Source organism: Camponotus vicinus, unplaced genomic scaffold, assembly GCF_025532165.1.
Source record: "Camponotus vicinus isolate PSW18456_S1 unplaced genomic scaffold, iyCamVici1.0 SCAF_7, whole genome shotgun sequence".
Lineage (NCBI taxonomy): Eukaryota > Metazoa > Arthropoda > Insecta > Hymenoptera > Formicidae > Camponotus > Camponotus vicinus.
In genome coordinates, this window is record NW_028141979.1 from 15,490,215 (window position 1) to 15,504,797 (window position 14,583).

The 14,583-nt window shown below is 34.9% G+C and overlaps 1 protein-coding gene across 1 annotated transcript; it reads left to right on the forward strand.

Moving 5' to 3' along the window:
• Window positions 1-9,696: 9,696 nt before the first annotated feature.
• Window positions 9,697-13,531, forward strand: LOC145974216 (ATP-dependent DNA helicase PIF1-like). The gene is made up of 3 exons (XM_083104025.1): window positions 9,697-10,474; window positions 10,878-11,300; window positions 13,509-13,531. The coding sequence occupies exons 1-3, from the start codon at window positions 9,697-9,699 to the stop codon at window positions 13,529-13,531; spliced, it is 1,224 nt and encodes a 407-aa protein (XP_082960151.1).
• The last annotated feature ends 1,052 nt before the right edge of the window (window positions 13,532-14,583 follow it).

The following is a 14,583-nucleotide window of genomic DNA, read 5'->3' on the forward strand; positions in this document are numbered from 1 at the left end:
TTAATTAAAATGGCTCACCCTGTATACAGGGTAGACCATTTTAATCAATACACGCGAATATCTCAGAAACACTGCATTAAATCGAAAAATGTTTCAGATATAAGTTGTATGGCTTGAAGGGGGACATAAGAGGGTACCATTGGTTTGACCTTGGGTGGCGTTGTCAAGGTCAGGGCAAGGTCACATTGGATTTTTTGAACGGAACTCCCTATTTTTTATTACATATTCTTGTAGCTCATCTCGAGAGCTTTCCAAAACACTATAATTAAGTTAGTTTTCATTAAGTACTTTCCGAGTTATGAGGCTTGAAATCATTTCTCAATTTTACATAAACCGTAAAATATTTTGTGAAATATTCATTTTTCGATTATCTTACCTTAATACTTTTATGTACAAAATAATGAAAGGAATCAATTGGTATAAAGAAAACACATAGTTATTTTTAAGAAAAAAAATGTGTTAATTGCAAATTACATTTTTTTTTTTCGAAACAATTATATGTTTTCTTTACACCAATTGATTCCCCTGTGGGGCGAACTGTGCGCAAAAGAACGGTGCGCAATCTTATGTGTGTAATAGCACGGTGTGCAATTGCAACGTGCGCAATTGTACTGTGCGCCAATGAGCCACTCCCCTTCTCGAGACCCTTTCAAAGCACTAATTTTACCAACTTTAAGTAAGCCGTTTCGAAGTTATTGAAGTTATAAAGTTTTTCCTGATAAGTCGACGACTGTAGCTATCGCATTATTATCCGCGAATGAAGGTAGAAGTGGTAAATGATGGTGGATCTACTTTTATAACTGACCGATGCGTATGATATTTTGGGTCATCTTCTTCATCCGCTGGATCAGCCACCGATCTTGCCATGGTTGGTTAGATCATCTTCCAATCTGGGAATCGAATTTGTGTTTGGATCTCTTGCCTTCGTGGGCGAGACATCTTACCAAAGCTGTAAAGCTCGATAACTTCGAAACGGCTTACTTAAAGTTGGTAAAATTAATGCTTTGAAAAGGTCTCGAAAAGGGCTACAAGAATATGCAATAAAAAGTGGAGGGTTCCAATTCAAACATTCAAGGTGGCCTTGTCGTGACCTTAGCGACGCCATCCAAGGTCAAACACATGGCGCCAGTAAATAGACCTTTTTACACCCTACAACTTTTGTTTGAAACAATTTTTTGTAAAACTTCTATTTTTTGTGATATTGCGAGGTCCCGACTCTTTCGAACACTCCGTATGTCGTAGCGATGTAATAACACGTTTCCGACCCCAAGTTCATTTGCAAAAAATGATTCTTATGGTGCCCCCGATAATCTTTGAAAATTTGTCGATTGAATTTCCGAACACTCTGTATACAGGGTGTCATTTTAATCGACGCACGCAAATATCTCGTAAAGTAAGCAAGATGACAAAAAATGTTTTATACAAAAGTTGTAGGGTTCAGAAGGGGACACTTGACGGTAACCTTGACTCTGACCTCCAATTTAGGGGTCATTTTAAGATCAACTTGAAATTTTTAAATGGAACCCCCAATTTTTTATTACATATTCTTGTAGCTTATCTCGAGAGCTTTCCGAAACACTATAATAAAGTATTTTTTTATTGAGTACTTTTTGAGTTATAAGGCTTGAAATCATTTCTTAATTTTACATAAACCGTAAAATATCTTGTAAAATATTCATTTCTTGATTATCTTACCTTAATACTTTTATGTACAAAATAATGAGAGGAATCAATTGGTATAAAGAAAACACATAGTTGTTTCGAAAAAAAAATATGTAATTTTTAATTGCAAATTAAATTTTTTTTTTCGAAACAATTATGTGTTTTTAATATATCAATTGATTCCTCTCATTATTTTGTACATAAAAGTATTAAGGTAAGATAATCAAGAAATGAATATTTTACAAGATATTTTACGGTTTATGTAAAATTAAGAAATGATTTCAAGCCTCATAACTCGGAAAGTACTTAATGAAAACTAGCTTAATTATAATGTTTTGGAAAGTTCTCGAGATGAGCTACAAGAATATGCAAAAGCATATAGGATGTCCCATTTAAAAAGTTGGAGGTGACCTTCACGTGACCTTTAGGTGACTCTTCAACGTCAAACTAATGGCACCATCTTATGTCCCCCTTAAAACCATACAACTTTTGTCTGAAACATTTTTTCGTATCTTTTAGACTTTATGAGATATTTCGATGGCACTGTTAAAATGGAACACCCTGTATATATATATATATATATATATATATATGTATATATATGTATATATATATATATATATATATATACACAGGGTGTTCTATTTATACAAATATATAATACATATATACAGGGTGATTCAAAATAACCCCTGTGTCCCTGAAATGACATATTCTTGAATCAATTCTAAGACGATTTTTCCTTCGGCAAAATTTCGTCCGAAGCTTAGTTATTACTTTTACTATTATCATATAAAATATTAATATTAAATATTTATTTAAGATAATAGTAAAAGTAATAAATATTTTAAAAACACTTATTTAATCTAATTAATTTTTAAATAGATATCATACGATGTATGGATATCACACACATTCATGATAATAATAATATTAATATGTTAAATGTTTATTATGTTTACCTCATTCTTCAATCGAACATATGATCGCGTTCGATAGCGCCAGTAGTACCTTAAACTACCGCAACCTACCATGACAAAAAACTGCTTGCAGTCGCCGAGTAATTATCGTCGCATTGTCGCGTCGTCGCATCGTGTAGTAACGTGTCCGCGCGTGTTTCTTTCATCGAGTGATTTTTAATCGCCAACAGTTATTATTCGACAGTGATTAATAGTGATTAGTGATAGAGTCATTAGTAAATTTCTCGTCTCATCGAGTGAGTAAATAAATGTGATTACGTTAAAGTTTATAAAAGAATACAGTTCATGAAAGAAGAAAAATTTTCAGTTAATAATTTAGTGTGGATTTCTTGTCTTTTGCAACGTAATATTTACGTTAAATTTGAGAACGTACGATCTATTGGAAAATTCATTTCTCCTTCAAGCAATTACAGCAATACATCAAAAGTAATCGAACAAGGTAATAATAACTATTTTTTGACGTTATGTGAAAACAGATCTCGGGAAGTCAGAGGGACAGTGTGTCAAAGGAAATTCGTGAAAAGAGAGGGGTTTTTAGTGGGTAGGGAGTACCGAGTTGGTAATTCGACTTGGTACTCGAGTCCCACATAACTCGCTGGATCGACCGGTGGGTATGCATAAAATGCATTTTCCCCTCTCTCGTAAAAAAAAAAAAAAAATTACAGGTGAGTGAGCGAATGAGAGAGAGAGAGAGAGAGAGAGAGAGAGAGACAGACAGACAGACAGACAGACAGAGAGAGAATGTATGTGTTCGCATGTGTGTCTGTATGTGTCGTGACCGTTTATTTTTTTGATATTGGGCTGATAATTGTGGCCGGTGATTTTGGCCCACGGCACACCTTCGGCGCGATTTCTCTTCAAAACTTCAACTCTAAATTTGCATGGGCGCCAGGTGCGGGAATACGCACCACTCTAATAAAGTCTTTGGACGATATACGACACTTAAAAGAAAGCGAAAGAATTTCAAAGTTATCGCGACGGACACTCGGCTAGCCCCGTATCGAGAATGGTAGAGGGGCGGTCCGTTTAATTTCTAATTTAATTAGGAAGGATCGAGAATGCAAGGTCGCTGAAAATAACACAAGTGATTAAGATAATAAAAGTTAAAATATATTTGGCGTAGATAATTAGGAACATTAATATTGGATATCAAATCGACGCGGGCGGTTGGAGAAGAAAAATTATACAATCGATTTTAGTTATTTTATCATCGGCAGCAACGGGCCGGTGTGCGGGTACAAGCACCGCGGTATCACATGTCCAGCATTGACAAAAAGCGTTGAGAAAGTTTTTGGAATTGCGCGCTATGCGAGGCTTGTCGGAGCCTCGACAGCTAGGAATTTAGACAAATTTTTAATAATGATTACCGCGCTACTCGCCAAGTTAATTTTACCTGCCCGGCGTGTAAGAAAGAGAGCGAATTATAAGATTAGAATAAATAGCCGGACGTAGAATGAGTGAATTCTTTACACAATGAATTTGACTATCAATTACCGGTATGTTACACGCTAACGGAAAGAATTTAGATACGACTCGATTACTTAATAAAAGACACACTAAATCAAACGCGCACAATTACTCTCTATGATATAATACACGGAATGCGAGTCGACGCTGCAACGCATTTGCCAGCTATCGAATATCGGGATCGCCTTATGTGTGTGAGCTCGGTTACAATACTTTTAACGGGTAAAAATTTACAATCAACAGTAATAATTGTACAAATAAACATTTATAGTGACTGTCGGCGCGCAACTGGGAGAGAGGGCACTTAATTTTACGAAAGCTCGAACAAAGTCTTTCGGCCGGCCGTCGTACTCTAAGACGCAAATATCGAGAACGCAGAAAAAGAATTTCACAAGGAATTTAATGACGGCAGCTATACGGCACCGACATTGTTCGAGCTAATTCTACCTGAATGATTTAACAAAGACGGCCAGATGGGGTCGACGCTTGTCTCACCGGTGACTCCTTGCGGTTCTCCGTGCTCTCGGCATCCACTTGTCGGATCGATAATTTTGGGCCGTCGTTCCCTTCGCCGGTCCGCCGAACAGTGGCGAGCGGAAGGCCCGTCGGAATCACGCCAGCAAATTAATGCGTAACTAGACCACCTGTGGCGCTTCCGCAACTCTCAGGATCGTCGTGTGGCCCATTTAATCCTGCGGCCTTCAGGGTTGTACATGTGCTTGTCGCACCCCGTTTCCTCTTTTATTTTCCATAATTCCTCTCGTCGAGGCCCGTCAGGAGGGATACTTTCGGCAGCCACTCGCCGTTATTTAGAATGTTCTTCTTTAGCGCTGTTCCGGCCGAGATGACTCCGAATCGGGGTCTCAGTGTCAGTTTTCGTCCGCTGGTTGGCCTTCCCCGCAATTGTTCCCCGTACCTGCTGGGTATGTGAATGTTTACAGGGGCGGCGGCGGTAGTCTTAAGTGGACTTTATTATTGACGCAATTAAATAATAATACTTAGCTTGGCGTGTTCCTTTTAGTCGGCGCCTCCGCTCGCCCGTTTCCTTGTATCCTGGACTTCTTCCTCACGTTGAGCCACCGGATGAGATCCCGTCAGCGTTTCCCAAGCGCCCGCGCTTAAGCCTAATCTTATTGCTAACAAATAAATTTTTACGCAAGGGAGACGAGTATAATCTCGCCTCCAATAGCCGCTCTCTCCCTAAATCCGAGGAGAACGAGGGCCCACGACTATTCTCGGTCAGATCTCGCGATCCTTGTGACGGACCGTCAAGTGTCACGTCACAACTCCCCCTTCCTAGGAGAGGACCGAAGAGGTCTCGGCTACCGACCAACGTCGACAGCCGCTTAATTTTCTCAGATCCAGCTAATTTCTCGAGGATTTTCCTCGTGGCGTTCCTTAAACAAAATTCTAACATTAGTCCGCTCTCTTCCGCAGTGGATTGCGCTTTCAGTCAATTTTATTCGGGCTAGGAGCATGCGACACAACCAACAACCATTCAATCACAAAATCGAAAGCAAAAACACAGGATGAGCGAAGCGGATCCCTTAGCCGAATACGCTGGTTATTAGTGGTGGGGAGAGAGGAGGGCAGTAGTCAAGCAAGACGATGATTCGGCTCTTCAATCCATTTATTATTTTCAACTAGAGAGGAGCCGGGAAGAAGGGAAAAAAAATACAAAAGAGACAGAAAAGAGAGAAAGAGAAAAAAAAGAAAAAAAAATAATATATATGTGAAGGGGTTGGCGGCAGCTATTAGTGGCCCAGGTGACCTCTGTCCGGATGGTAGGGCCCGAGGTCCCTCCACTCATCCCGGCATCTAGGGCAAATGCGCAGGGTGACTCCGTCCCGACCACACCCGTAGCAGTACTGCCGGTCTTTGGGCCACGGGCAGTTGGAGTAGCGGTGGTCAGAAGAACGGCAGTTCCAACAAAGTGCGGACCCCCGGGTTGGTGGCCTCGCGGCCACTACTGTTCCGGCCTCTGGACGTTGGGGTTCGCCCCCGAGTGGGGCAACGGCACGACTCGGCTCCGGGGGAGGCGAAGATGGCAGGGGATTATCCCCCATCGCTAAGCCGGGGCGCCTCAGAGAGGCTGGCAGCAGGAGGTTGAGACTCCTTCCCCTTCCGGAAGAGCTCCGTGGCGCGGCAGCTATTACCGGCGGAGGGGTGTCCGCTTGGATCCCCTGAGACTGGGTGACAGCCGTCTCCGTCTGTGTGCCAGCGTTTTGTGGCTCTGGGGCGGCGACCTCGAACAGGCGTTGCCCCAGAATACTGTATAATTATATATAATATCGCCGAAGCGCCGAGCTCACACTTACGCTCACGCTCACATGCCCGTTACCCCCTCCACTCACGGTTGCCGGTTGCTTGCGTCTCGGATCTGGCAGCTCTGCCTTCGATCTCTCCGTCACATCGGTGGAGTGAAGCGGAGATTAAACAAAAAAGAATAAACTCTCCTTTTTTGTTTATTCTGTTTCGCACTATCGCTGGAGCGCTTTGGTTCGCGAGTCGGCTTGTGGACGTGCCTAGGCCCTGAGCGCGGCTAAATGCACGTGAGTAGCGTGAGTGATATCGATACAATAAGGACGTGTTTCGTCGATTGTTTCGTACAGCTCTCATGCGACGATCCTGAATTTCTTTGTTCGGGAGTAAAGTTGAGGCAATCTCAGTTATATTCAGAGTCCCGTGCGAGATTCTAATCAAATAGGAATACGATTTTTCACATTTCTTTGCTTGCTCGTATAAACTTGCAAACTTGCCGCTTATCACTTGTTTTTACTCAATTTCGCTCAAAACTATCTGCGTTTCTTGCTTCTCTGATAATCGAAATGTTCGGGCCTAAGCGTCGAAAAGTTGATTCGGAGAATCGAGCTTTTCAATTATATTGGACTGAAGAGTATTTCTTCATTCTCCCTGATAGCAAAGATGCCAAGCCAACGTGCTTAATTTGCAATGAAACCGTGGCGGTTAACAAGGCCGCAAACTTGAAGCGACATTACAATTCAAAACATGCCGCTAAATATGACAGAGAATATCCAAAAGGACCTCTGCGTAATGAAAAAATAGTATCGCTTCAAAACTCACGTGAACAATCAAATTTAATAATGAAACGTGCTCTGACTGAGCAGGAAAAATGCGCCGAAACCTCTTTACGAATCTCTTGGATTATAGCAAAAAATATGATTCCTTTTTCTCACTCTGAAGTAATTAAGTTATGCTTACTTGAAGCCGCGAATACGCTTTTCGAAAATAAAAAAGAAGTTTCCGAAACTTTCAAGAAAATTCCTTTGTCACGCAACACGGTAGCTGCAAAAATCGAGTCTTGCTCGAGATCAGTCCAAGAAAATATTTTGCATGATCTGCTGAAAGCAAAATTCTTTTCACTTGCACTTGATGAGTCAACTGATATTTCTAATATTTCACAAATGGCAGTTTATGTTCGATATCTTTGGAAGAGTGAATTCAAAGAAGAACTTTTAACATTATTGCCGCTTCACGATCACACAACCGGTGAAATATTATTTAAAAATTTACAAAAGTTCATGGAGTCTAACAATCTTTTATTTGACAATATTCTTTCGATAACAACTGATGGTGCACCGGCTATGACTGGCAAAGTTAATGGCTTCATTGCATTCATGAGAAATCTAAATTCCAAAATTATACCTTTTCACTGCATAATTCATCAATCTGTTCTTTGCGCAAAACTTTCTAACAATCTTAAGAATGTCATGACAATAGTTATGAAAATAGTTAATTATTTGCGTTCGCATTCGGCTCTACAACATCGTTTATTAAGATCATTTTTACAAGAATGTGATAGCGAATACATATGTAGATTTGCTTATTCACAATGATGTTCGCTGGCTAAGTAAAGGCAATGTATTGAATAGATTGATATGCTTACTACCAGAAATTCGAAATTTTCTTGAGTCCAGAAATACTAAAATTGCTAATGAATACTTCCAGTTTTTGAGTAACATAGAGAATATTAGCAAAATTTGTTTTATGGGCGATGTATTCTTCCATTTTAATGAACTGAACAAACATTTGCAAGGCAAGAATAAGGTTCTTTGTGATGTATACGAAATAATAAAATCATTTCAGCGGAAATTGCAATTGTTCGAAAACGATCTAAATTCGAAGGAACTGCTTCACTTTCCTTCATTGAAAACTCATATTGAAAGAAATCCTGATGAAGACATTGACATGGACATTTTTGTTAAGTTTTTACAAGATGTACAGATCGAATTTTCTTCGCGGTTTTCAGAATTTAACCAAATTTCTGATTTGCTTACTGCTTTGAAAAATCCGTTTTCTATGAAACCTAATGGTAACTGGGTTACACAAGCTATGCATCTTTTCGATAGTTATATTGATAAAGCAAGACTTCAACTGGAAACTATCGAATTACAGGAAAGCAGTGTATTGAAGGAAAGCTATCAAGCAACACAGATAACCAAATTTTGGACTGATTTGCCCGATGAAACTTATCCTAATTTGCGAAAGATAGGTTTATTTGTATTAACAATGTTTAGATCAACTTATGTTTGCGAAGCTACATTCTCAAAAATGAATTATGTGAAAAATAAGTTTCGAAGTCGTCTAACTGACCGTCATCTTGAAGATTGTTTGATTGCTGCTACTACTAGTTACAACCCTGAGTTTACCAAGATAATCAAAGATAGCAAATCGCAATTCTCACATTAATTCGTATTTAGAAATACATATATATAACATAACTAAATTGATAATATAATGATAATATAACAAAAAAACTAAGAAAACAACTAAAAAACATAACAAAAAAAAAACTAAACTAAAAAAACTAAAAAAACTAAAAAACTAAAAAAATTAAAAAGAAACAAAAAAACAAAAACAAAAATGGGGATTATTATTGCCCCACCTCCACGTGGTAATCCCTGGATAACGCAAAGAGGGCAATAATTTGATATTAATTTGGCCCGCGGACAATAATCAAATTTGAAATTTGGCCTCTTGAAAAAACTAGTTCGACACCCCTGGTATACAGGAACTAAAAAGGACAAAATAATTTAAATCTGAAATATAAGGTAAATATATACACACACACACACACACACACACACACACACACACACATATATATATATATATATATATATATATAAATATATTTCAACGCTTGCTAATATATAATAAAATACATAATAAATATTATAAAATAGGTAATAATCAATATGTTAAACGACGACGGCGCGGACATCTTATTAATCATTATAGATTTAATGTTAATAACCAACCAGAAAAGTACTTCTTTTCGTTATTATTTATGTTCAACCCCTGGAGAAAATTAGAGGATCTTAAAAATGGATGCGATACTTATGCCGAATCGTTTTATAAAGTAAAACTACATCTTACAGAAGCATTGCAATATCATGAAAAATTAGAAGAAATGCAAAGAGCATTTGAAACTGCAGAAGAATTAGTTAGACAATGTCTACATGATGATTTACAAAAACAACAATCTCAAGATGATCCTGAAAATCCAATAGGTGTTCAAAATATAGAGGAGCAATGCAAGATTTTAAAGATCGCTGATGGAGCAATGCAAGATTTTAAAGATCTTGGTGAGAAATTAATTCCAGAGATTGATGTGATTGAAATGATAGCAAAATTAAATACGGATCAAAAACGAGTATTTAATAGAGTTATTGATACTGTACAATCAGATAAATCAATATTACGATTATACGTTAGCGGAGAAGGTGGAACTGGAAAAAGTTTCTTAATTAAGACTATTAAATGTTGGATAAAACAAAATCTTAATAAAGATACTGCTGTAGCAGCACCTACTGGAATAGCAGCATTTAATATAGATGGTTTGACAATTCATAGGTTGCTTCAATTACCCGTTCAACATGGTCAGACTCCTAAATATAAACAACTATCTGATCATGTATTGAAAGTTTTACGAGCGGATCTTAAAGATGTTATTCTTCTTGTAATTGATGAAGTATCAATGATATCTAATTTAATGTTAATGTATATACATCTTCGATTGTCCGAAATATTTGACACTAATGATTGCGATGATGGTTGGTTTGGCCGAAAGCACATTCTATTATTTGGAGACTTACTTCAACTGCCTCCAGTACTCGAAGATCCTATTTTCATGCACTTATCAGATGAAAATATTGCTAAATATCTTGGCTCTTTAAATGCTGTTAATTTGTGGACTACATTATTCGATTACGATGAATTAACAATTAATATGCGTCAGCAGGGAGATGGCTCTTATCGTGAATTACTGTCGAGAATTCGTTTCGGTTTAGTCACAAAATCTGATTGTAAGATTCTTGAAAATAAAAAAGTATCTTTTAAAGGTAATTCTTTTGAATCTAAATTAAACGAATTATGTGATTTTATTAACACTCTGCCATCAGATACCGTTTATTGCCCACTTGTCATATGTGTGATGTTCTTAATAATGCAATATTAAGTCGTATTGCTTCTGAAGAAATATTATTAATCGCTGAAGATACAATTGAATGTATTCCATATGTAAAAAAAAAGTATTAAAAGTATTATCAAATAATGATGATGATAATTCTAGAACAGCTGGGCTTTCCAAACAAATTATGATTAAAATTGGAGCTAAAGTTATGATACGGCGTAATATTGATGCTAGTTTGGGTCTCGTAAATGGTACAATTACTGAAGTGATTTCAATTGTACAAGATCCATGTACTAATAACGTAGAAAAGATTAAACTTCTTTTACCATCAGGTGCAGAATATTTAATTGAAAGAGTAAACGTTAAATTTGAGGTGATGGATAGAGCATATGTTACCAGAAAACAGTTTCCATTATCTCTGAGTTATGGTATAACTATTCATAAAAGCCAAGGATTAAGTTTGAAATGTGCTATTATGGATATTGGTAATTCTATATTTAATTGTGGTCAAGTTTACGTTGCGTTGTCACGAGTAACATCTTTAGATGGTTTACATTTAATTAACTTTGATTCTTCGTCAATAATGGCTAGTGAAGAAGCTATTGTCGAATATAACCGGCTAAGACGTATACATAAACCAACAACAGAAATAATAATACCTCCAAAAGGACGTTATCCGAAAGTAAAAGATGTTCTATGGGCGTTACCAAAAATAATTACTTCCATTCAACAATCGGATGAAAAAATAGAGCGAAGTACTGCTTGGATTATACGTGGTTTCGAAAATACAGATAAAGTTTCATGCTATGCAAATGCAGTATTGCAATGTTTATTAAATTTTAATGTTATTAGACAGCAATTGTTTCATTGCGAAAAATCAGATGTTTTACGTACATTAGTATGTCGATATGAAAATGGTGTGCGTAATCTAAGTACAAATTCAATACGACAATATTTAGGAGAATATTTTTCAAATCCAGTAAAACAAAATGCATCTGATTTTCTTATGGCTCTTTGCGAAAAATATGATTGCATAAAAAGTCTCATGAGAAATCAAATAGTTTCTACAAGACGGTGTAAAACCTGTGATAATACAAAAACTATTGTTGATAATAATATTATTATTTCTATTCCTATTAATAATTTGAAGAAAAAAAGATATGATCTTAATGATTTGTTAAATGTTACTTTTTCACATTGGTTTCAATTGCATAACGAATCGTGTGAATATTGTGCTGAAAAAAATAATATGTTATTAAAAAGAAATTTAATATTGGCAAAAGAGATAATCGTGATTCATTTAATATCTTTTCCATCACAAAATGATAAATCAATGAAAGCGACACATGATTTTAATTTATGTGCTATTCCAACGACTAAGATATTAATAGATGGACACACGTACAAAGTGACAAATGCCATATTTTTTCAAAATCCTGATATTGATGAAGGCCATTATATAAGTATGTGCAGAGAAGGAACATCTAATATTTGGATCGAAGCTAATGATGCTCAACCCTGGCGGAAACAATTTTAATAAATATCTAAAGAAATCTACCAAAAGTAAAAAATTATAGATTTCTTTATTTTTTTATATAAATATCTTTTTTTTGTAAATATTTTGACAAAATATTACTACAAATTACAATTTTTACAAAGTAAGAAATTATTATATATTGTTTTTTATAAAAATGTACAAATTTATAAAAAATAGTACAAAAATCTACAAAATTTAAAAATTTAAGAGGAATCAAAATTTGAAAAAGTTAAAATATGTACTTACTTATACAATACTAAAATTATTTACAATAATTATGGAAATCTACTAGAATATACATACCGTAAAACTGTAAAACTTTGAATCTTTTTTTAATTTGTAATTTCTCATAAAATACTACAATTTTGTACATGCAATAACAAGACTGATTTATTTAAAAAATTTTTTAAACAATTTGTACATGCAACTCATAAAAATTTGTAGTTTCCTGTAAAATATTTGAATTATTACGTTGTCATAGAATATATTACAACTTTTTACATAAAAATACAAAAATTCATAGTCTTCTACATATCATGAACGTCTAAAAATCTACATAAAAATTTACTTTAAATTTTTATAATATACAACAATTTTCTATCCAAATCAACACAATCCCTTGTTTTTTTAATTCTTGCGAATATGCATTTTGTCAGTTTTTTAAATAATGGACAAATAAAAAAATTAAAAAATATTTAATAGTAGCTACTATTATATTCTTAAAAATGAACATTAGAAGTAAATCTTACATAATAAAATTTTATTTTTAATTGAAACTAATATCAATAAAAATAAGGACTCTTAATTTTTATGACTGGCAATTTTTTTATTAAATTAAATATTTTAGGCTTAAAAATATAAAAATAAAGCTAGACAAAATGTATGTATATATATTTATTTTTTATTTATTTTAAAAATCTATATTTTTATAGTAATTGGATAGAAAAACTAAAAGAAATATACTAAAAGAAATATATTTTATTCTTTAATCGTGTAATATAATATTTTTAAGTTTAACGTTATTCTCTCTCTCTCTGCAATTTTTATTTTTCAATCACCGAGACAACCGCGCGGAATATTACTAACATAATATTTATCATCGATATTTATGAATATGCACTGATCGATAATTGATGCAGGTGTACACGAATATAATACATTAGTACTATCAGGATAACAGCGACGAATGTGGGATATTTTAACATGATTTGTAGATATATATGGAGTTTCATCGACTCGTAGGTCTCTTATAAACAGAATGACCTTTTCTTCATAACAATCATTTATAATTCTGCAAATATTATTGATTACGCCTATTATCCCTGCTGCAATTTCAACAACGGTATCATTTGTCTTTGTACATCGAGTATACGTTTCGCAAGTATATCGTTTTCTGTTATATATCATTTTTTCATATTTTTTGCAGCTAATGATACAACATCCCAATAATTTTGATTCTTCTTTGCTAAGCTTATATGGTTTGCCTAAACCAATTAAGACACAGTTTTGTACTGCACTCGCAAATTTTACCTTGTTTTCAAAAATTTTTTGGCAGAATTGTCTAACATTATCACTAGCTAGAATGTTGTCAGTGAAGTTTATAAGCGATTTTATATACATAAATCTTCGTGCTATCTGCAACATAATGTGGGTAGGGCTTTTTTTCATCAATACACCCACAGAAAAGATTTCTAAATTTAATGCTATTACACTTCAATCTATCATAAAATAGGATCGATATAGCGCCAATCATATTTTTTATTAAAAAAAGAATATTTTAATCTTAAATAGAAAATTCTTAAATCTAGAATAAAATGATCCTGATACTATCTACAAAAGACGACAGATGCATATCGGTTTCACGCAACTACTGCGAAAAAATTGTATTCTTAACTTAAGAATATGCCACTTATCTTTAGAATATATACCACTAAAATAAGCGCTAAGAGGATACTCTTAAGTTAAGAGGATCTTCTAAAGAGATATATTCTTAATTACACAGAGAAAAATATTTTTTTGGAATTAATAAATTTTGCTGAAGTCAAATAAATTTAATTATTGGTCTAAAAGTTTTTTCCGCCTAATTTGAAATAATCTGTTTAATATTCTGAATCCCAACAAGGAATCCAGATTATTAAATAAATTATTTTAAATTCAACTTGAAATTAAATTGATAAACAGTGATGTCAGAAAGAGGATGCGGCTCAAATGCACATAGAGAACCTGTGTGTGAGCAGGCGTCCTCTCTTCCGCATCACTGCTAAGGGAGAAAAATATACTTTAGATCTTATGTTAATACAAGTCCTTTATATACATTTCATGGTAAATATTGAGTACGAGAAAAATTAAGAGTGGTGTCGCCGCATAGCGGTAAATGAAGAAACATGTCGCGCACACGAAAATCGAGTTGCGGCGTAGAAGTCGCAAATTAAGAATATATTCTTATTTATTAAATGGCGCTAATATCAAATTATTCTAAGTGCAAGAATATATAGCTTAGA

Excerpts from the sequence above, each read along its gene's own strand:
- LOC145974216 (XM_083104025.1), top strand. The coding sequence starts at position 9,697 with ATGCAAGATTTTAAAGATCTTGGTGAGAAATTAATTCCAGAGATTGAT. Across the intron at positions 10,475-10,877 it reads TAAAAAAGTATCTTTTAAAG|GTGCAGAATATTTAATTGAA; the intron begins GTAATTCTTTTG and ends TTTTACCATCAG. Across the intron at positions 11,301-13,508 it reads GGATGAAAAAATAGAGCGAA|CTAATGATACAACATCCCAA; the intron begins GTACTGCTTGGA and ends TATTTTTTGCAG.